Source organism: Pinus tabuliformis, chromosome 1_1 (assembly GCF_031772625.1).
Source record: "Pinus tabuliformis cultivar Carrire ecotype Pingquan chromosome 1_1, CPIR1, whole genome shotgun sequence".
Lineage (NCBI taxonomy): Eukaryota > Viridiplantae > Streptophyta > Pinopsida > Pinales > Pinaceae > Pinus > Pinus tabuliformis.
The window spans coordinates 97,974,544-97,999,368 of record NC_142297.1 but is presented as its reverse complement, the minus strand read 5'-3'; the positions used below and the strand labels follow the sequence as shown (position 1 = coordinate 97,999,368).

General features: G+C 38.8%; 1 protein-coding gene across 1 annotated transcript in view; it reads left to right on the top strand.

Annotated features, from left to right (window-relative positions):
- LOC149211835 (uncharacterized) overlaps positions 1-24,825 on the top strand; it is a 299,240-nt gene that overhangs the window by 24,840 nt on the left and 249,575 nt on the right. The window contains exons 2-5 of the mRNA XM_089391597.1: positions 19,096-19,260; positions 19,620-19,817; positions 20,749-20,827; positions 20,987-21,129. Coding sequence (XP_089247723.1) covers positions 19,096-19,260; positions 19,620-19,817; positions 20,749-20,827; positions 20,987-21,129 — 585 coding nt within the window. The remainder of the gene's footprint in view (positions 1-19,095; positions 19,261-19,619; positions 19,818-20,748; positions 20,828-20,986; positions 21,130-24,825) is intronic.

The following is a 24,825-nucleotide window of genomic DNA, read 5'->3' as shown; positions in this document are numbered from 1 at the left end:
AAATCTGGCTATCCTAGAGCTGTAAATTTTGTGATTTTAGGTTAATTTTGAAGGGTTTTACTTTGAAGTTTTGCATATATCTGCCGGGCTCTTGTTTTCTGCTCTCCAGGGTTATCATTGCACTGACTAGGGTTTTGCAGGCTCAGGCACTTCTGATCCGAGGTTGTTAAAAAATATGTTGAAACTGTGATGGGCATCATTTCATGCATCAGTTCATTAGCTGGATGAAGGAGAACACATCTAATCAGCAAACTAAAGCCACGAAAACTGTCCATAAAAAATTTCCGACATCTGATATCAGACATCTCAATCCCAGTGACAAAATGAAGATTTTTTATTTTTGAGGGTTATCACAGTTTTGGGATACGCCTGTATTTTTCACTAAGGAATAAGCTCCTAAAGGGGATCTGCGTGAGAGATCTCGACGTCCTGCAATCGCTGCCGATTTTCTGTTGGTTATGCAAATAAATCGCACCCAGTGGCTTCAACATTTATCCACGTACGGTAGCAGAATCTCATTATCGGCTCTGTGTATCATTGTCCAATTCCTCCACGCCTGCGTTAAGTCTCATTGCCGCCGTCGACTGTGGGAGGTTTTTCAAGCGCTGTTGATAACGCTTTCAAGCTGTCTAACGAGCCAGGTCTATACCCACATCAAAACCAAGGGAGAATGCGGTAAATGCACAGTTCGCCCATCCCGTGCCTAAACCTTCCGAATCGAGCTGCGTCCTCCAGGAATTCTCTGCGTGATTTTTTGGGTGGTATTCGATCCCATTCACCGCCGGTTTCTCATCACAGCAATTCGTTTTCAGATCAATGCCCAGTTCTACGATTCACATTTTCATTTCCGGGCCAGGTTTGTCAGATTTAAGATAGATCGAGCTTCGTTTGGTCACGCAATACGTATTACGGTTTGGGTTTCAGGTATAATTTTAATTTCGTTTTTCATATCAAATTTTAATTTCAAGTTTTTTTTGATTTAGACTTTAGATATTTTAAAATCTCGACTTCAGTTTTATGTTAGGTTTAAAATTTTATTAGTTTTGTTTTATATTTGAAATAGATTTTAATTAGTTTTAGATTTAACTTTTGTTTGATTTTAATTTTTAGGTTTTAGATTAATTTTTAATTCTTAGGCTTTTGTTAGATTAGTTTTAATTTTAGATTTTAATATTTTAGATCTTAGTTAGAATTAGATCTTAAAATTTTAGTTTTATTTTTATTTTTTAATTTTTTAGCTAAGTCTCATTTTAGATTATTTTCTTTTAAATTTATTTATAAAAAAAAAAAAAAACTTTTGGAAAATTTTCTTGCTTGCAGAAATTTTCATGTTCAGATTCAAAAGTTACTGATGTGGAATGAATATTTACTCGTACATGAATGTTAGCTGCATATGGTATCTAGTCAATGACTGTGTGATTGATTAAAGCATTTATTTCTTTTTAGTCGCTGGATATCGTTATTTGAGGAACTTTGTGGTTTTACTGGATATTTAAAGCATTGTTCTCATTATTTGATGATAAATGATTGCTGTTTATGGTTCATGTTCTTATATCATCTAGCAAGTAATCATTTAAGCAATAATCTCTTAAGGCACTGGTCTGCTAATTTAATCAAATCATTTTAGTGCTTATCTTAGTCGTGTCTCGTGTCTCCCAACCAACTGGTCGACAGTTGGTCTCATCATCTCACAGGGACTACCCCCCTTAGCCGCGGGAGACAGGCTTAAACGGAGGGATCGGGGATCAGAGTGACAGCCCCCGGTCTGAGCGTTGTCGTGTCAATCTGCGCGACAACATTTTTTGGCGCCGTTGCCGGGGATAGAGTTTTTCTGTCCTTGGTTCTTACATTTCAAGCTTTTCTGTGTTTAACTTCTTGTTCAAGTGGCGACTCCACTTCCTATATTATCTGCAAGAGTGTACACTAGAAGACATCCAAGCAGTCTGTGCAACCCCACTCCTGATCCTGAAAAGGTTTACAGGGTGCGATCACACAAACTCGCTTCTCGTACACTCCTTGCAAATCTTGGACAAGAAGCCCTTTCCGATATTCATTTGCTCTTTAAAGGTCAAGTTAGGCGCAGCACCATGAGTCTGTATGCCCCTTGTGATTTTTCTAACATTCCTGGATACCCCAATGCTATTCCATCTGTTGGGATAGACAAATTGCCTAATTTTCAAGGAGATAATGCCATTACTGTTAATTCCCATTTGCGAGATTTCAACATATGGATGGCTAAGTATGCTAGATCTCCTGATTTTGATCATGAAGATGTCAGGATGACTCTTTTTATCTTGACTCTAGGAGGTGATGCTTATGACTGGTTTACAGAAAAACCTCCAAATTCATTTGACTCTTTACAATCAATCATTAATTCATTTAGAGAAAAATATGGAGATAAGAGAGAGGGAAGACATCTTGTAAGAGCTCTTACTCTGATGAAAAAGAGAGAGGATGAAACTGTTGAAGAATTTAATAGAAGGTTTAATGGTATTATTAGAGAATTACCTCAAGACTATAAACCTACAGATAAAACTCTCCAAGATTTTTACATTGATGCCTTTGGTCCTGAACCATCTTATGAGTTAAGGCGTGCTAAACTTACTGATTATCGAGATTGGCAAGCCTTAGCTGTAGAACTTGAAAAGGACAAGGCAGCTTCTGGGAAGTCTGAAATCCCAGGTTTTGATAGCGCTGCTACAAAACTAAAGGAACCTAAGGGAAAAGCAGTCCAAGAGCCAGAAAGTGAGCTTGTTCTTAAATTGCTTCAAAAAATTGAAACTATGGAAACTAATCATAATAAGGAGATAAACACTTTGCAGAATAGATTGATTCAGATGGAAAGAACGCAATCGCAAAATTTTCAGCCTCGAAATAATAATAGCAAAAATAATAATTGGCAAAGAAGGGGTCAATCTAGTGAGCAGAGACCCCCTAATCCGCTTACTAATCTGGTAGATAATGCTCCTCCTTACTGTCGTGCTTGCGATGCTTTTCACGAAGAGTCCTCTTGTCCCATTATCAGAAGACTCTTGGATAATGGAATGTTTGGGACAGGTGAGCAAATAAACGTAGTAGGGAGCAAGTTTCCTTTGCCTATGAATGATTGGATAGAGGTTAAGGAAAGGAGCTATGATGTTATGAATCCTTCATCTGCTTTTAGTATAAATAACCTTGAAAATGAAGATGACATTTTAGCTAGGTTATATGGTGAGAAACCCTCTCCTGAGAAAATTTTAGAAATTGCTAGAGATAAGGGTTTGACATACCAAAGAAGGGATAAAGATCAGAGCGGGAATCAGATTCCCTCTCGAACTTTAAACCCTGGCATAAATTCTGGAATAGATGTCGATTTGGGAAGTTGGTTTAACAATGCAAAAATCTGGGTTCCTGTATCTGAGATTGCTAAGATCCCTTCCCAAAGAGACAAGTTACTAAAAGCAATTCAGGGTCCTCAAGTCAGCGCTTCTCAACAGAAGACTCGTGAGGTTGACTATCATGATGCTCCCATATATTTGCAAAGCGTAGATGGTGATAACAAAGATCATCAACCCTTCTTTATCACGTTATTGGTCAATGGGTATAAATTGAATAACTGCATCTTGCATTCAGGCGCATCTGCTTGCGTTATGACTAAAAGGGTCATGGAACAACTTAACTTAAGAGTTTCTAGACCCTACTATAATATATGTGCCATGGATTCTAAGAAAATCGAAGTACATGGTTTAATCAAGGATTTACAAGTTCATCTTTCAGTTTACCCAGACATCATGGTTGTTATGGATATTGTTGTCGTTGATGTACCTGATGCTTGGGGTATGCTGTTATCTAGAAAGTGGGCCTCTGATCTAGGAGGAAGCATTCAAATGAATTGGTCATATGCTATGATCCCTTCTCCTAGCGGTGATGGTTTTGTTAGACTAAATAGAGAGCCCGAGAGGAAGTTTCATGTTGAAGATCCTAAGAAGCCTCATAACGAAATAATTAGAGAACAATCTGATATCGGGAACTACTCTATCATGTCCAATTTCATAATTCCTCCCGATGATAAGATTAAAAATCTTAAAGATGAAATCTGGTATATGTACTTCGATGGTGCGTCCTCTAGTCATGGTAAGGGTGCTGGAATAGTGCTTAAATCTCCCCTTGGTCATATTTTCAAGTTTGCCTATCGTTTAGAATTCGAAGCAACCAACAATGTTGCTGAGTACGAAGCTATATTATTGGGACTTGAATTGGCCAAGGCTTTGAGGATTAAATTACTTAACATCAAGGGGGATTCCGATCTGGTTATCATGCAGCTTAAAAACAAATTCACATGTAGAAATCAAAGATTAAGAAACTATCGAAATGCTGTGTGGGATACTATGGAGCACTTCGATGCCCTTAACCTTGAAGCAATTCCTAGAGAGCTAAATAGTTTGGTAGATGAACTTGCCGTAGTTGCTACCACTTTCCAGTTGTCTGACGAGTTGATTAACGATAAAATTAAAATGGAAGTAATATTCAGACCATCTGTTCCAGACAACTCAGAGCATTGGCAAGTTTTTAATGATGAAAAACAAGTCGTTCGTTTTCTCAATAGTTTGGATGAGTTTGAGGATTTCCGGATAGTTTCTGGCGAGGATGGTTCTTTAGATCATAGACATATCATAAATCCTACTCCCAGAAATGTAGTTGCCTTAGAGCAACATTTTGATCGGCATGATGCTACGAAGCTGAGAGAAGAAAACAAGTTGGACCCAGGCGAGTACCTTGAAGTTAACATTGGTACTTCTGAAAATCCGAAAATGGTTAAAATCGGTAAAGGTACTAGTTTGGAGGAAAGGAAAAAGTTAACTGATTTACTTCATGAATATCGAGATGTTTTAGCTTTTTCCTATGATGAGTTGAAGGGCTATAGGGAAGATATTATGGAGCATACTATTCCCTTAAAAGACGAAAATGCTAAACCCTTTCGGCAGAAACTTAGGCAGATAAATCCTAAGTTAGCCCCCCCGGTCCAGAAAGAGCTTGCGAAGATGCTTGCGGCGAGAATCATCGCTCAAACTAGGCATTCGACATGGTGTTCGAATTTGGTGATTGTCAGGAAAAAGAATGGTACAATAAGACTTTGTGTCGATTTTAGAAACCTTAATCTAGCATGCAAAAAGGATAATTACCCTTTGCCAAACATGGAAACTTTGTTGGAAAGAGTAACTGGGTCTGGAATGATGTCATTGCTAGATGGCTTTTCTGGGTACAATCAAGTTTGGGTTAAAAAGGAAGATCGACACAAGACCACATTTACAACACCATGGGGTACTTTTGAATACATCAGAATGCCATTTGGGTTAACAAATGCTGGGGCTACATTCCAGAGGGCCATGGATTATGCCTTCAAAGGGTTAATCGGGAAAATTATCGAAATCTATCAAGATGATCTTACTGTTTTCTCTAAAGATGGTATCAGTCATATAGATCATCTTAGGCAAGTTTTCGATAGATGTAGAGAATATGGAATTTCTTTGAATCCGGCTAAGTCTGTTTTTGGGGTAACAGAAGGGAAATTACTCGGTCATATCATTTCTAAGGAAGGAATCAAAATCGATCCCGAACGAGTTGAAGCAATTCAAAAGATTCCTCTCCCGCATAATCTTAAATCCCTTCAGTCTTTCCTTGGAAAGATAAATTTTATTAGAAGATTCATCCCAAATTATGCAGAAATAGCTAAGCCCATTCAAAGTCTTCTGAAGAAAGATGCAAAATTTGTCTGGCAAGAAGAGGGCAAAAAGGCTTTCCAAGAAATCAAGTCCGCTATTGCAAAAGCTCCTGTCCTGGTTAGTCCTAATTACTCCAAGGATTTCATGATTTTTTCTTTCGCTTCTGAAGATACCATTGTCGGTGTCTTGCTTCAAAAGAATCGAGATGGTCACGAGCAGCCTATTGCTTTCATGAGTAGAGCACTTCAAAACTCCGAATTGAAGTACAATACCATGGAAAAGCAGGCTTATGCCCTGGTCAAGTCTCTTAAGCATTTTAAATTTTATGTGGGTTATTCTAAGATCATTGCTTTCGTCCCACATTCTGCTGTTAAAGACATATTAACTCAAACCGATTGCTTAGGGACTCGTGCTAGGTGGGTTACTAAGATACAGGAGTATGATTTGGAAATCAGACCCACCAAGCTAATCAAAGGCCAAGGTTTAGCTCAAATGTTAACTGAAAGTAATGAAAAGACTCTTGGTTTGTTCTGCCTTAACGATTTATCTTCGCCAGAATTGAAAAGATTAGCAGAGCATGAATGGTATAAGGACATAGTTTACTACTTAACCAATCTTGCATGTCCTAACCATTTAGTCGCTCATAAGAGAAGGGCTCTTAGACTAAAAGCCACTAAGTACTGCCTTATGAAGGATGGCCTTGGATGGAGAAATCCTGAGGGCATAGTGCTTAGGTGTGTTGACGATGTTGAGTCCAAAAGATTAATCTCCGAATTTCATTCAGGATTTTGTGGTGGTCATTATGCCGCTAGAACTACCGCCCACAAAATCCTGAGAGCTGGCTATTATTGGCCTTCGATTTTTTCTGATGTGCACAAGTATGTTAGAACGTGTCAAGCCTGTCAGCTGTTCACTGGGAAGCAGAAGCTTGCTGCCCTTCCTCTACAACCTGTTATTGTGGAGGCACCTTTTCAGCATTGGGGTCTGGACTTCATAGGGAAGTTCCATGAAAATTCTAGCAATGGCTACTCATGGATTTTGACTGCTACAGATTATTTCACTAAATGGGTCGAAGCCATTCCTGCTAAGAATGCCACTGAAAAGGTGATTATGGATTTCATTGAGAATAACATCATTACTAGATTTGGTGTCCCCGCTAAGATCACTACGGAGTCACGGACAATGCCAAGGCTTTTAGTTCTTCAAAGTTTACATCTTTTTGTTTCAAATATGGCATTGTCTTATCTCATTCGTCGAATTACTATCCTCAGGGTAATGGTTTGGCTGAATCAAGTAATAAAAATCTCATAACCATTATCAAGAAGATAGTAGGAGATAACAAGAAGTCTTGGGACAGCAAAATCAAGTATGCTGTGTGGGCAGACAGAATTACTAAGAAGAAGTCTACTGGTAAATCTCCCTTTGAATTAGTTTATGGCTTGGATGTTACCTTACCTGTGCACCTAAAATTGCCAGCCTATCAGCTTCTCCAAAATTTTTCCACTAATAAAGATGTTGTTCAGAATAGGATAGATCAGATTGTGGAATTAGATGAGGCTCGTCGGACAGCTTTTGAGGCTATATGTAAAAATCAATCTAATATTAAGAAAAGCTTTGATAAATGCTGTCGATCTAGATCTTTGCAGGTTGGAGATATGGTTTTACTTTGGGATCGCAAGAATGAAAAGCCGGGAAAACTTAAGAAGTTTGATAGTTTGTGGCTGGGACCATACATCATTAAAGATATAGCGGGGCCAAACTCATTCTACTTGAGCAGATTGGATGGCGAACCACTTGATCTACCAGTGAACGGCCAAATCCTCAAGCTGTTCTTCAGAGATGATATTTGATGCCATGGGGCATCTTCTGTATTGTATTTCTATCCCTACTCCTTGTCTTTTCAGCATTTCATTTCTGTTTTTAGGATTAGATTTACTTTTCATGTTGTTAGTTAGTCAATAAATGAAGAGCTTTTATCTTTCCTGTGCTTAATGTATATGATGATTTTGGAATGGACGCTACTTATTTTTATCTGTGTGTTGTATGGGTGCAGATTCTGGATTCTATCATTCCTACAGTGCAGCAACGTGTCCCCAAGTAGAGCCAGATGTTGACCACTACCGGTCAACTACCCATGCAGTACATTCCCCTTTTCTTCGCAAAAAGGGGCAGCATCTGATCAACACGTCCGTGCCATCCTTCAGTCATCAGCAGCTTAATCCTTTTTGTAAACCCAGTCTGCATGTATGAATTGTAAATAATCTTAGCAGATATGTGTCGTTTATGTAAATTTGCCTAGGTGGACCTAACTTTCTAATGATGATCTTTGTCCCGGAAGGTTTTTCGTCTCACCGATCTATGATCGGCAGAGTTTTCCTTCAAACCTGACCCCAAAGCCGGGATGGATTTCGTCATTAGAACTTTAGGAGAATCCTAGTGTGCTAATTTGCTAGATTATAGTTGTGTCGCAGAACTGGGTGGTTTATGAGGGTCTATGTTAAAGTGGGTTTGTAACTTTGTCCCCTTAAGATGTAAATTGTAAAAGTCATGACATAATGTGTCTTGAGGGTTGAAAAGTGTTTTAAATCCCCTCATGAGTCCTAAGTCCTAGGTCCTAGTTGATGTTTCCAAAGGTTTAGTTCAAATGATCCATTTCATAAAATAACTAAAAAAAAAAAAAAAAAAAATAAATTTAAAAAATGAAATAAATAAAAAATAATAAAAAATTCATAAAATAAAGCAAAAACCCTAAATAATAAAATAATAATATTTTTGTTAATGCATGCAAATTATTTTTTTTAATAAAATCGACGGATGAGATTAAGAGATGTCTTGATCCTCATCGACGGTCGAGATCGCTTCAACATGGATCATTCAAACTAGCCGTTGGGATCATTTCCTTTATATAGGGTCTTAGGGGGTCATTTCAGATCATTCGATCTGTGAGTCTGTACTGAAAAAGCTCTCTTGTAATCTGATTTCTGGTTAATAAAAGAAGACTTTGGGGTCCAAATCTTGTTGGTGTTACTCTCTGGAATTGCTGTGAGATGTTTATTTTTCTGCATATTTCAGTTTTCAGCCATTAATAGTAGCTTGTTTTCAGAGTATTGTGAGCACAGGTATCTTGTTCACTTGCTAGGGTTTGAGTGTTGTTAGGGTTTCTGAAATAATGGCAGGTATCTCCATTATTTCCTGAGACCTAGTAGCATTCTTGCTCTCTTTATTGATGGTTGCTTGAGTTGTGCAGGAAATCTTTAGGTGAAGGATATTGGTGGGCGTTTGGGGAAGTTCTAGGCTGAACCAGCCGACTCCCACAGGCTTTTCTTTGCAGAGCCCAGCTGATTTTGGCCCTGGGTTAATCATTTAAAGTTTATTTCCTGTTTTACATGAGAGATTTTATTCCTGTTCACAGCATAATTCAAGTCTTCTGATATTTCGAAAGCGTCACTGCAATTATTGTTAAATCTGGCTATCCTAGAGCTGTAAATTTTGTGATTTTAGGTTAATTTTGAAGGGTTTTACTTTGAAGTTTTGCATATATCTGCCGGGCTCTTGTTTTCTGCTCTCCAGGGTTATCATTGCACTGACTAGGGTTTTGCAGGCTCAGGCACTTCTGATCCGAGGCTGTTAAAAAATATGTTGAAACTGTGATGGGCATCATTTCATGCATCAGTTCATTAGCTGGATGAAGGAGAACGCATCTAATCAGCAAACTAAAGCCACGAAAACTGTCAATAAAAAATTTCCGACATCTGATATCAGACATCTCAATCCCAGTGACAAAATGAAGATTTTTTTATTTTTGAGGGTTATCACAGTTTTGGGATACGCTTGTATTTTTCACTGAGGAATAAGCTCCTAAAGGGGATCTGCGTGAGAGATCTCGACGTCATGCAATCGCTGCCGATTTTCTGTTGGTTATGCAAACAAAATCGCACCCAGTGGCTTCAGCATTTATCCACGTACGGTAGCAGAATCTCATTACCGGCTCTGCGTATCATTGTCCAATTCCTCCACGCCTGCGTTAAGTCTCATTGCCGCCGTCGACTGTGGGAGGTTTTTCAAGCGCTGTTGATAACACTTTCAAGCTGTCTATCGGGCCAGGTCTATACCCACATCAAAACCAGGGAGAATGCGGTAAATGCACAGTTCGCCCATCTCGTGCCTAAACCTTCCGAATCGAGCTGCGTCCTCCAGGAATTCTCTGCGTGATTTTTTGGGTGGTATTCGATCCCATTCACCGCCGGTTTCTCATCACAGCAATTCGTTTTCAGATCAATGCCCAGTTCTACCATTCACATTTTCATTTCCGGGCCAGGTTTGTCAGATTTAAGATAGATCGAGCTTCGTTTGGTCACGCAATACGTATTACGGTTTGGGTTTCAGGTATAATTTTAATTTCGTTTTTCATATCAAATTTTAATTTCAAGTTTTTTTTGATTTAGACTTTAGATATTTTAAAATCTCGACTTCAGTTTTATGTTAGATTTAAAATTTTATTAGTTTTGTTTTATATTTGAAATAGATTTTAATTAGTTTTAGATTTAACTTTTGTTTGATTTTAATTTTTAGGTTTTAGATTAATTTTTAATTCTTAGGCTTTTGTTAGATTAGTTTTAATTTTAGATTTTAATATTTTAGATCTTAGTTAGAATTAGATCTTAAAATTTTAGTTTTATTTTTATTTTTTATTTTTTTAGCTAAGTCTCATTTTAGATTATTTTCTTTTAAATTTATTTATAAAAAAAAAAAAAAACTTTCGGAAAATTTTCTTGCTTGCAGAAATTTTCATGTTCAGATTCAAAAGTTACTGATGTGGAATGAATATTTACTCGTACATGAATGTTAGCTGCATATGGTATCTAGTCAATGACTGTGTGATTGATTAAAGCATTTATTTCTTTTTAGTCGCTGGATATCGTTATTTGAGGAACTTTGTGGTTTTACTGGATATTTAAAGCATTGTTCTCATTATTTGATGATAAATGATTGCTGTTTATGGTTCATGTTCTTATATCGTCTAGCAAGTAATCATTTAAGCAATAATATCTTAAGGCACTGGTCTGCTAATTTAATCAAATCATTTTAGTGCTTATCTTAGTCGTGTCTCGTATCTCCCAACCAACTGGTCGACAGTTGGTCTCATCATCTCACAGGGACTACCCCCCTTAGCCGCGGGAGACATGCTTAAACGGAGGGATCGGGGATCAGAGTGACAGCCCCCGGTCTGAGCGTTGTTGTGTCAATCTACGCGATAACAGGGACTACCCCCCTTGACTTAGCTAGGTGAGAGTCTAAACAGAGTGAGTAGGGATTAGAGTGGTAATCCATACACTGAGCGTTGTCGCAGTCCGTAGACACTTTGTGCGAGAATAAATCTAATAAAGTGACAATGACTCTAATGACTCAAGATAAAACCTAGAAGCCTTCAATGGAGGCTTTGACCTAGAAAATATTGACCCAAGCACGAAACCTATGCTTTAATAAGTCATTTTCTTTAGTAATGAATCTTCTTTTGACAAGTACAATTATGAAGACTGACACTAGTTACATTCTTCAACAGGAAGGCTCACGTATTGCCTAGAAAGGGAAAACTTGGCCCTCAAGTATTGTCTGGAACTACCATTGCAAAATTTCACTGAAATCTCGCTCCTTTAACAAGAGAAAATCCCTACAAGATTTATCTCTCAATCTCCTCTTTGGCTTGCGTAAATGACCAAGTCGATTTTTCTTCTTTGCCTAGGAAATGCGCTTTGCTGATCCAACTGGTGAAGGTTAAGCTCTGTAGAAGCCTTGCAATGGACTCCTTGAATTTCCAGCTAGGGAGACACTCGAAGTTCTCTGAAACCGGATTGGAATCTCGCCTGAGGCTCCTTCTGCTAAACAACTCCAAGAGGTTAATTTATGAAATGTAATGGTCAAAAAATGCCAAGAAATGCTTCCTTGTTGCCTTCTTTATCACGGGCCCCTTGTCTCCACTTGGTGGCCCACACAATCCACCAACTCGCCCCCCTTCCTTGATGTTCAAATTGCCTCCTTTGGTGCCCCCCGCATTCCACTAGGAATTCGATTTTTCCCTCTTGTGCATATTACCTCCTTGGTGGCAGTCACCTTGCCTCCTAAAGTTGCACTTCTCCCTCCATTGGTGCTGATGGCCTCCTCGTGGCCCTTACTTGAGCGTGAGACCCACTTCACCCATCTGTTGGCGCAACCCGAGTCTCTGCTAACCTCCTCAAACAGTGAATAAAAAATATGGGACATTACTGTCCTCCTTTCCCAAAATTGCTTGTCCTCAAGCAATGCTCGAACAAGCGCTCTTTCTATCTGCTGACCCAAACTGTTAGTACAAGTAATACTGTGAGGCGACATCTCTACCTATGGGGGCGAGGAGAGTTCTCAAAAGCCAATCCATATAAACACGATCCTTAAACTCAATAGATTTACGGAGGCTCCTCCTTTTGCGCCATTCTTGTACATGGTCATAAAGGGGAGTGGCAAAAGTTTGCGAAACTAAGTCAATAGTTCGATAATGATGTCATATCGAAGAGGTAACTGGAAATATGAAAGAAATGCCTTGGCAAGAATTGCAAAGGTGGAATGAGAGGCATTTGGTTGATCGACATACCACTTCGCAGGTACTCCAGTTAGAGTGCGCTGGAAAGGACGAAGATGAATGGAGTCCTTGGTGATGGAATTTGATGAACACCACGTTGAAAGAGCGAACCTTATTGGTGGGGTCTTCTCCAAGATTACCTTCAAACTTGGGGATATCTGAGGGAAGTTTGGTTGGCATGGGAGGCCAATTTTGGTCATGGTGAAGGGGATCATTAATGAGTTGGCTTAAGTCGGGGAGGCTCAAACCAACCATGTAGGGAAGAAGAGATTGATTAGTGGCCATACTTGAAGAGGTCCCGATATTGTCTCCTTGAGGGTTACCTTGGTTGGGACCAGTGTTACCACCTGGGTTTCTGCCACCCGAATTAGCTCCTGACATGGTAGCAGTGTAGGGTTGGGAGGATGTGGAATTAGAGGAAGAGCTAGAAGAATCAAAAGAACTAAAGTTTGTATGCGGACTCAATGGAGGACTAGGAGGATGGATCCTAACTTGACGAGGAGGAGTGAGAGGATGTCCTAAAGGAAATTGGGGGTGAAGGCCATGGAGTGTCCACGACAAACACCTAGGGGGCGCAATGGTGTAAGGACAAAATGATGACACTAAAGGCTAAAGGGTAATGATGAAGGAAGAGAGTAACAGACAATAAGCAACATCCTAGTGCAGTGGTGCCAAGTGTAAACTAACTATAATGATATGTTACTCTAATCCAAGCAAACACGTCCTATCAAAATAAAAATGACCTCTAGCCTAAAGGTAGTCTAAATCCTCAAACAAGTCCTAGTTCTACTGTTTCAGATGGCCTTCCAAAAGACTTCTTACTTGACGGGGTCCGATCTTCGCAAGCAGAGTTGTCTAGGGGAAGGTAGGGTAGAGGAGCGACTGCTTTGCCCACAGCCACTGCCTATAGGGTGTTTTCCTAAGATTGGCCAATAAGGTTAACTTCATCCCACAAGGGCGGTCGAGTCTTGGGCTTCTTGGTAGTCAATGAACAATGTGGAACCTTGGACGAACGAGTCAGGCTAGCCTCGTGGAGAGTCATGCACAGTGGGACCTAGGCCTGACCCCCTTTCAAATGGGTCTTTGGCGTGCACTGGCTTTGGATCGTGGGATTGTGAAGGATTTTAAGCTCCCTAGAATGTCAACTTTCTATGTCTTGATGTAAGTGATCAATGGGTGTTTTTGGAATCCTATCCTACCGATCCTAAACCTAACTACAAAGATTGTTTGTCCTACTGCCCAAGTGGGCTTAATCTATGTGAGTTAAGTTATTATTAATGTGGAGTGTTTCAAGTCTTGGCTTGGCAGTTGTAACCAAGCTCATGTTCGCTTAAGGTGTGAGTGTGTGAGTAATGTATTAGTGGATGAGTTAATTGAGCATGTTTTATGATGCCAATGTTGCTGAAAATAAAGTGCATAAATTGTAAATAATATTGAAAATGAACAGTAAAATAAACAACAAGCTCAAGCACAAAATTCCCCACCCAAAAAGGCTATGAAGTAGCAAGAAAAATGATGGCAAAACAAGCAACTCAAAGACACAAAATGACCAAAAGATCTAATGTCTAAAGGGACTGGGATCTTAAGGCAAAAATCTGCTGAAATGATGCAGAAAAACCAACAAAAAACAGAAAGCAAAGTGCTGGAAAATTTTAGAAAACAAGCTGCAAAAAGAAGGATGCTCAAGGGGATCCTAGAGAAGAAACACAACACAAGTCTCAAAGGGAAACAAGGTGCTGTAAAATGGCCTAAAAAGGACTGGAAAATGATGGACGAAATGCTGGAAAACAGTGGCTGAAAGTTCTACAAACATGACTTGCAATAGAATCTGTTAAAGCATAATAAAAGGAATCTTCATCATTATTAGAAACTTTCTCCCTAGGCCTCCACATGAATGAACATTCTTTGAGATCATCTATAGAAGCATGTTGCTTCCCTTTTCTTTTTTGGTCATCATTTCTTTGAGGATACCTATTTTGATAGTGACCATATGCTTGGCAACGAAAACATTGAATAGTTGACAGGTCCCTTCTTTATTGAGAGGGAGGAGGATGTCTTCTTTGTGGAGCGGGTCCTCCTGGAGTAGGTCTAGGAGCAGGCCTTGAAGTAGGTCTTCTAATTGTACTTCTTTGAAATCTTCCAAAATTTATTTTTCCCTTGCTATTCTTTGAGTGGGCTGCAAAAGCTTGAGAATCTTCACCTGGATTTGGCATTTTCCCCTTAGACATGAGCCTAAATTCTTCTTGAGTGCAAGTAGCCCATAGTTTATCAAAGGTAGGAGTGTTTTCTCTACCACTAATGCTTGATGGAAAACAATCCCAAGTGTCTGGCAGAGCATTGATTCCTATAACTACTAGTTCCTTATCAGGTACATTTTCGTCAATAACTTTGAGTTGATCTCTCAATTGAGAGATCCTTACGAAGTATGATGCCATTGTATCATTCTTTTGTCATCTTCACATCATGAAGCTGATTCCTTAGACTTATAGATTGACTAATGTTGTTGATGGTGTATAATCCAATGAGAGCATCATACATTTCTTTGGAAGACTTAAGATCAACAATATAAGGAATTAGATGATCTTTAACAAACAACACAATGATGCTCATGGCAATGATGTCATCTTCTTGGAACTTGTCTTTTCCTGCTTGATCAGCTGGTTCAGTAACCTTTCCCTTCACAATACCCAAGACCTTATGTCTTGTAAGAACAAGGTCAATTCTGGTCTTCTATGCTCTGAAGTTTGTAGCTCCGTCAAGCTTGTTTTTTGACTTCATGAAGGAATTCAGGATGAAGATGATCAATCAAAACAAAAGATATAGGATCTCAATGCGCTTTAAGTTGCTCTTGTTGAGAAATCAAAGGGGCAATGATTATACATATTTCTCTTTACTTGATAACTGCTTGTGATGTTCTTTTACTTATTAGCTTTGTTACTTATTAGTATAGTGTGAATCATCAAACAAATACCAAAGCAAGAATAAGAACACAAAATATAGGGTGCAAGCCAGGGCCAAAACCTCTCCACTTGAGAGGAAAACCCACAAATCTCTTCTCTTATAGATTCTTCAATTGACGAATTCCAAAACCTTAAGACTAACTTCAGAACCCTCCAAGACCAAGATCAACCTCTCTGCATGATGTGCTAACCTTGATCCTGTCAAACCTAGTCAAATCTCTTCCAGTAGCACTTCTTTGACCTCCAGTAGCAGAAATTGCGGCCTCCACTGTAGATCTAAAATTTCACCCCCCTAGTAGTTGCTACTTCTACACGTGTGAGCTTTGATTTGCCTTTTGAGCTCTCCTTTGACCTTCACTTGACTTTCCCTCACTTCAGGAGCATGAGGATTTCTCTTGGTGATCTTTGCTTGACCTACTTGTCTCCTTTTTTTCAAGATCGAACTTGAAGGTAGAAACCCTAGGCCTTTTTGTAGAAACCCTAGTTCTCCTTAGCACATGTGAGAGAAAATTAGCCCAAACACAAATCTCCTTCGTCCTCCTTCCCCTTTGCTGCCTCTTCCTTCTCTAGAATGAGTGGTGAGTGAATGTGCTTGAAGTAGGACGAGTTCTCTTCTATTTATAGGCTCTTCAACGATGGATGTGGCTCTTCCTTTAGGTCGACTTGCCAACTGCCAGACTGACTTGGTCTTGGAGGATATCTGGACATTTTTTAAGACAAATAATTTTCTTTACAAGTTACAATGTGCCTAATGGGGTTTTCAACTTATGACAATGACTCTTTTGACTTCTTGACCTAGGACAAACCCTAGAAGCACTTAATGGGTGTTTGACCTATAAAATAAAAGCCCTTGAGCGTGAAACCCATGCTCAAATAATAATAATAATATTTTTTCTTTCATTTTACACTTTACAAGAATCAAAAGTACATTTCATCTATATGAAGACTGGACCTAGTTACACATTTTTCAACAGCTTTCAATGCTCTTCAAGGTGATCTCAATGCTCTTTTTCTTCACCAAAGCTCTGATTCCATGTTGATTTTCTAGTTGCAAACAAGACGAGCAATTTTCAAATTGACAACTACTTCCAATGATACAATACGAGTTGTTTAGAACATTCCAATCATTAAGCAGTTATACTTGAAAATTTCAACCATAAACTTCAATAGAGCAATAGATATCACAGTGAAACAATGAAACAAGAGACACCAAAATTTCTCGTGACAAAACTCCACAAGGGGAAAACCCGTAATCTTTCCTTATGATAGAGAGAGTTCAATTCATCAAAATGTACATCAGAATATTCCATTAAAGGTCATCTATTGACCACATTATATTTTAAGTCAAACAAAGTCAAAAGAGAGAGAAAGTCTGCACTTCTGCTTACTAGTCAAAGTCAGGTTAAAGGGCCAAATTTGGGCCTGCAGTATATCTTTCAAAGGGCTGAAATTCGGTCTGAGATGCCTCAGTCAAAGTTTAGTCAAACTGCAGGGTTTGACATGCGGTCAACCCATGGTCAATGGCCCAGAACAGGAACAAAATCTCGGTCAATGAACAGTCAATGAATCAGAGAATATTTAGCCTCCAAGTTCAATAAAAACTTGGTCAAACAGCAGCAAGAAGATCCAAGGCAACGCTGGTCAAAGCAGAGATAAGAGATGTCAAACTTCGTTGGAAACTTTTGTCTTCTTTCTCCTTTGCACGCGTGAACAGAAATCCTTGTGATTGGTCGAATGGATGAGTGTGATGTGACGCCAAATGTGATCCAATGAATGCCAATATATATGTGAGTCAAGAGGTGGGTTTTGACCTTAAAGTCAAACCCCTTAAAGTGGTGGGGCTGAATTGTCCATTTGAGGCCGACTTGGACAGCTGGAAAATACATAATTTCTCCTTCAATTTTGACCATGAAAAGACCGACCGAAGCTACCAATTTCCAACAGCTGCTGGCTTGTAGGCAATGGATACAAGGCTAAACATAGCAAAGACAGCTGTGAATGGGACTTAGTGTAATGCCCTCTTCTGCCATTAAAGGCTGATAAATACAACGTTATTTTCAAAATGACAACATCCTTCCCTAAGTATACCCAGCTATCTTGTGGCAAAAGAAAACTTTGTTTTTGTTATGAATGAATGCAGCTCCAGTAATGTTTGATTTCTGTTTCTGTTATGAGTGAAGGGTACTTCAGGATTATATCTAAAGAGGGTGTTTAACTCCAGATTAGCTATGATATTGGTAAGCCATTAGAGACCTCTCTTGGGACTGGTTATTTATCTCAAAAACCTTACTCTCAAAGTGCTCTAAACTCCACACTTCTTTGACAGGTTGTGAGTAGTGACAGGCTGTGGTGCTACACCCAAAATTTCAGGCCTGTATGTCGAAACTTCACTTTTCGTCTGATTCCGTCGGCAGTGATGAATATCCAGTTCGATCTTCATCTGCTAAATTTTGAAAACACTGAAACATGGTGATGAATGTGCTATTCCCTTCGTCATGGCACATTGATTACAAAGTTTCCATGCAAAGCTATGTTCCTTGAAGATGTTTTTTTGTTTAGATCATGAACATAAGTGCGCCCTAAAGGTTGTGACAGTTGGACCAATCTAATGGTGGTTCTCATATACACCTTGCCCCACCATGGAGGATTTCTTGTGCTTTGTTCTTAATCTTCATCGAGGGGCAGGATGAAGTGATGTGCCTGTAAGCAAAATATGATTGGACATTTAAGGCTAGATGCTTGTAGTCTAACTTTTGTTTCCTAGTAAACTGTGCTATCTTTAACTAGATTTACTTTGGTAGGTCTTTGGTAAGGTCCATTTCAATGCTATTGTGAGTAAGATGCCTTCTTCCTATCTCACAGGAAATGAAATGAATTCTTTTCTAGGGCATCACTAATGGTTTCCAAAGATTCAGGAGCCTAAAAATGCAAGGACAGAGGAGAACATGTTTGTGGAGGCATCAACAAAGACTAGCTTAGCCCATGAATTTGGAACCATATCAATAAATTTGATCCTTTTTGTTTGCTGAATTGAATTCCACCATAAAGAATACCCATGCATAGGTGTGGATGTAAGCCTCCTGCTCTATTAAGGGTTTGCAAGGCTGGGAGATCAACTTATGTAAATCCAAATGATGTTGCTAAAGCCCATTAAGCTTGCAAATATACCATGATCCTGATAGAATTTGAAGTTCGAGGGTGCCTTGATGTCAAGCCTCAAGGGAGATCATCTGAGAATTTGAAGCTTTTTCAATAATGTGACCACTGAAATTTGGATGGCAAGGATCTCTAGATCCTGAAGCTACTGCCTGTTTTAAGGTTCTATCAGCAGATAAAGCTTCTTGAGAAGCGATAAAATAGAAACAACCCTTCAGCAAAGAGTGCATGATTGGAATGGCTCAGAAAAAAGAAAGCTTGCCCCCAAGCCCAGGGAATAAGAATCGGAGAATTGGAGCAGTTCTGCCTTGAAGATTGGTAGCAAAATGACCCAAGACATCACCACATATATCACTGAACCTTGAAATGGCTTGGGATGACACTAATAGAACAATTATTGACGACATCAAATGCATCTCCTATATGCAAGTTATTTTGACAAAAGAAGGGACAATGCATCTTGTAATTTGCTTTTTTATCAGTCTGACAAATGTATCCTTTAGTCCTAATTTTATCATTTGATAGCTATACTTTCCCTTTGGATGGCTTCTGTTTCAATTTATAAAGTACCTGGCAAATTATCCTCTGAAGTATATTCAATATCTTTGTTAGTTTTCAGAGAAAATGAACCATTTGTTTACCCATAGAAAAATGATTTATGCAGGTGCTAAACTGGCTGGAGGATTTTATGGAAAGGTTGCAAAAGAGGGCAAATAATGTTACTGAGGAAATGCATAAATTGTTAGAGCAGACTGAAGCTGTTGAACAAGATCTGTATAATACATTCAATTCTTTCAGAGGGCTCTCAAATACTCAGTTCATTGAAAATGTAAGAATTTAGTAATATGGAATTTAGTTTCTCAAATATTAGTTGACTGTTTGCAATGAAGCATATTGTTTTGGAGAGATTAGTTGACAAGGTAGGTGAGGAGGATTTTAAGGACATAACTAGTGATGATTACCCACAGCAGTTGGGGATGTTTGAACTTTGATTCCTTTGGACAACTGCAATGCTGTGTCTGAGTATTGCTGCTTTCACAAAGCTTTTCACTTAGCACTACTTGTTGATTATTGATAAGGTTTGGCATGTTTTGTGTAATGTTGGCATGTTGTTGGAATAACATGATCAACTTCAGTATGTGATTGATACTAAATTACTTTTTTTCTTGTGGTACTTCCTGTATTCAGTGTGTATGTGAAGGTGATGAGATGACTGCCCTAAATTCAGATTCCACAATCCAGCTTTCAGAAGTTTGTGTACCCACTCAAAGATATGAAGAGGATATAGTTCCAAGATACAAAGAAGCATTATTGAGTGGCTTGAATGGCTACAAGCAATACATTCAGAGAAGTTATAGAAATACTTCCGAAGCGATTCCTCACAAAGTAAGTTGTCAAATACATTATGTATCAAAGACATTCACAATGGTGTGGTTACAAACTCTTCACGGGTGATTTAGTGTGATTGCTTTATTAATCTTGGTGCAATTACTTGAAATACCCAGATTTCCTGAACAAACATGTTTCAAGCAGGAAGTTTAGTTTATCTAAACTACATTTCAAAATGAAAATCTGTATTGTCTGTCTACCTGAGACATTTCAAAATGAAAATCTGTATTGTCTGTTTACCTGAGACATTTCAAAATGTAAATGTAGTTTAGTTTATCTAAACTACATTTCAATTCATTGCCATCTACTTCGCATATCTCGGCATTTGAAGTTCACATTGAAATTATGTTTCCTTGTCTGTTAAACTTTAGGTTCCCGGAGATGTTTTATACATCTGGAACTTGCCTCTATGCCAAGAAAGTAGAATATGCTTTTTCATGCCTTTGAATCCCTGATCTTATTTGGCCTTAAAAGGAGATGCTTATCTGTCCTTTTCTGTACGAAAGAACAGTCTGTAATTCTTTGAGTTGCTAGGTTACCATTTACTTAAACTTTCCTTGCTGAATATTATTTTCAGGTGATTAGATGTGTTAAGTTTTTAATATATGCTTCTGTATAACTTTCTTCCCTATATATATATATATATATGATCATTACTTCCAACACTTCTGCTAGATTTTTGCTCATGAATATCCTAATCTCGATTGTTTCAATGTTTCTTCATTCAACTTGTTTAGTCTTCATGTCATTGAGTTTGGAAACTTAAATGATCTCATTCGAGACTAAGCTGCCAAAAGGCATTGGCTATCATTTTCCAATGTTCAAAGCCAGATGTCTCCTCTCCAGGCATTTGTGAAAAAGAGAGAAGAAGAGTTTATGTAGATTTTATTGGTTACAATAAATTCTTTGTTGTCCTTATATGTTGAAGGTTGGGTGGAGCAATGGACAGCTTCCTCATATTATTGGCACAGAAGAATTTATGCGGGATAACAGTTGTGGGCTAACAGGTTCTCTTCCTCCTTTTTATTTTGGCTGACATTATCAGTCACAGAACTCTAAGATATCTGTTACATAGGGGACATTTGAAGCATTGGAATTTGGAAGAGTAAAATATATGTTTTGGTATATCACATCTTGAAAACTAATGCTTCGTTTAATCATTTTAGAGGATAGGATTTTTGGTATGGATCCTCTGGAATTAGATGCTGACGCGGAGGGGGAAGGGATATGTTTGGCTTCAGAAATGGCTGGGACCAGAAGTCTTTTAGAGGCTGATTGGTCTGGAACAGAATCAGATAAAGACGACCAGGTGAATCGAACTAAGATTGTGGAAATTTCTTTTTATAGCTTACCTTTAATGAATTAATGAATAATAATTATAGAGCATTGCTTTATTCTTTGATTACACTGATGTTCCATGGTTTTAGTAACTGAAACAAAAGCAATTTACACAATGTTAAAGTAGTAAAGTAACTAATCAAATCCTTTGCTATATGTATTCTGGAGAAATGAATGATGAAATGATGGACTCCTTTAAGGCTTCATATTTATCATGGCAACAAAATTTGTTTTGGGTTCTACTCTACTCAGATAACAATTCATTCCTTTGTTATTTACCCGTTAAGGAACTCTAATAACAGAATCTACATTGTAGGTTTTGAGTATATTTTATCCAACATCCTAATAATTGTTGTGCTGTGTTTGAACTCCGTTTTTTTGCTGTGAAGATTATAAAACTGCAATGAATTGCTTCTCGATTATAAAACTGCAATGAATTGCTTCTCCATTTTATGTACTTTATTCTCTTTTTGATCTAAGAACATTGACTTTTGCTGGTTCACAACAGTTGAGAAACTGCACGATTTTAATAATTTAGCTAAAAGTCCTCATTATACAAATTTCAAGGTGCTCATTCTAGACAAGCATTGATTCAAATGCACTTGCTGGGGAAGTAAGATGTGTGTATACCCATTGTTAGAACTTAGAAGTCAGTCATAATGTTCACATTTGTAAGTACATAGTTTCTTGTTTTCATAATAACGGTCACAGATGCCTTGAGATACAAGTAACAAAAAAGGCTAGCCATGGTGGGTGAGCTCAAAGCTCATTTCCCAAGCCCCAAGCCTTGCAGTTTTGCCACAAATTAGCTTTCTTTCTTGTCTTCCTATGCCTAGTGGAGTGTGGACTTTTAAACTGTTTTTCAAATTGCTTGCAGAGCAAAACACATTGAAAGAACATACCTAAACATCATTTGGGGGTCTTGGGTGTATATTTGGTTAGCATGGATTCAGATCTAGAGCTTTATTTATGTTTGCTTCTCTCTCCTGCAGCTCTTTCTTTAATTTTCATCCTCATGTGAGCCAAGTGGAGCTGAATGAGGGAGACAGCTTTCGATGGAGGACACATGTGAAAGGACTCTTCAAGGCCAGTTCTGCTTCCTCTTCTTTTGTTGCAACCTATTTTTTGTGGGGTCTCTTGTTGGGTCATATCCCTTTGGTTCTTGCCCTTATACCTGCAGAATGGGATACTTATCTTCTTTTGGTTTTGAGTTTTATTTTGAGCATCCTCATTGTTTTTTTCTTTACTTGTGTCTTGTTACCACAATTTCTGTCATCATCCAAGTGTAAAAGCCCCCAGCCAGTGAATGATAGATTTGTGTGGCTAGTAGGTTGGCCACTATCACCTCATCAACTCTCCTTGTTTTTTAGGTTGGCTCTCCTGTTGGACACCTAATCCTAAATGGGTTAGTGTGGAAGTCTAATGGACAAAAGCAGTCCAAGAGACCTTGGGATCTGAAACCCAAGAGTCATATGTTGTACTATAAATGTATATCTCATGTTAATAAAAAATGAACTCACATGATTTATCTTTCCTATTCTATGTTTCCATGTGTGTTTAACATGGTATCGGAGCCAGCTTATTCCTGCCCTGCATAATTAATGTGAGCCATTTGTTTTATGGCCTTTCTGTGCAGTCATTTCTGCCATCAATTCTGCATCTTAGGAATATTTTCTCACGAATATTTCTTCAGCTAAATGTTAACTGCTCCTGGCGCTGTCCAGCGCTGTCCAAGCGATTCTTCTGACATGTCTGTCTGCCATATTTTTACCTGCGCTCTCTGTCCATAAGCGTTTCATGCTCTCTCACTGATTCATAAAACGTCTCTGACTGTTCAGCTCTCTCACTCATAAATGTTTCTGACATAAATGCCTCTGTCCTGCGTCTCAATGATGTTGATTCTCTGCGCCCTCTGTCCTGAGCGCCTCTGTCCTGAGACTGCGCACTGCCTGGTTTGAACGCCTGCGCTATTTGATATTTTTCTGTCCCATTCCTTGTAAAACTATACAGAGACTGCGCATGAGTGAGGTTCTTCTCTACGGCCAAAACTTTGAAGCGAAGACATTCGACAATACATTTGCCCATTTGAGAAAGTCGTTTTCTCTACAATAAACTCTGAGTGGGTTGAACATTAAATGAAGGGCAGATCTTTGATTATTTTGCTTGGGGTTCGCTATTTTCATTGGTACATGGATTGGTTTTTGTTTGAGAAATCCCAGGCTCTTTTACACCAGCCCAGGAGAGACATTACCGTTCTGTGTTAGAGCACAGTTCTGTGCCATTTCGGACTGGCGAAATCTGTCTGCAATCTTTTAGGGCACAATGTCGGTCTTAGAACCAACGAAGTAACAATTTCTTGTGCATTGACTGTGCACAGTTTTTGTGATAAGTCTGCTGTCTATACACTAGCGAAGAAGCTCTGTTTCGAAGACTAGAAATCATGCGGTCTTGTTCTGTATATATATAAAACCGTTCACTGCCGTTGCTTGAAATACCATTGAACGCTGGCAACTCCGCATCAGAAGTGAATACGTTGAATAGTTGAAGCCGTGAATGTGTTTGAGCAGAGAGTGTGTTGAATAGTTCGAGCTCCAAATTTTCTTGCTGGATAGGTTTAGCAGTTGAGTCGAGTTAAATTTGAGAAGAGAAGGGAGTTGAGTCATCTCTTTGCTGATAACTAGAGGGTTCATCACTTGCTGGAATATCACAGTCACCAGAGGACAAGTTTTGGGAAAGAAGGGAACGTGTTTCCATCAGGCTGTGAATTATATTTGAATGTTGGACACGTTTTTCTCCCATAAAAAGCTGCCTCTTTATATTGACATTTAGATGTCATTTGTTGGAGTTGTTCAACCGCTGAAACGAGCATTGCCAGGCGATGAAGAGCAGTGACTGTTGTTGTGATGTGTTTCTTTGCAAAATCTAGCTTTTTTATATCACGACATATTTCTTGGACCATAGTTTCACTTTGCTCTGCCTTGACCTTGATTTCTCTAATCTTATTCATCAGTTCCTTGATAGCTTGTGTAGCAGCTGCAAGATCTTCTTTGGCTTTTGACCCTGAATTGCTCTGTTGGCGAACTGCTGCCAATATTTGTGCATCAACATGTCGAATCTCACTTCGGATCTTTTGCATCATAGGCTCTACACCCGATAAAGATGCTTCCGTGGGAAACATTTGATTGATATACTCCAAAGTATTAGATTTATCCATTGTTGACATTATTGCACTTCCCGCTTAAAATTCTTAATCTAGCAAGCTGACAATCTCTACTGGACTGTGAGAATCTTCAGAACAACTAACGTTTCGTTTCCTCTAAACGGGACGCCAACCAGGATGTCTAATTGTAGTAGATCTACCTGATCTGCAAAGACAATTGGATGCCCTCTCCGCTCAGCGCTTGAACGTCAATCTAGCTATTGAGAAACATTTCTGTAAAATTGAGATCGAACTGGTTAAAATCAGATCAGTGGGTGCTGCCATCTCTTTCGATGCAGTGACGGTTATGATAAGCCAAAGTAGTAGTCCGCGGGCGGGTCCCGACCACCATTATAGCATCTATGTAATTTCTGGCCACTGTGCCACCGACATTTTTCCATCGCCGGCTCCTGTGTCTGCTCTGGATTCAGCAGATCCACATAACTGAAGTGCATATGGTATCAGAAA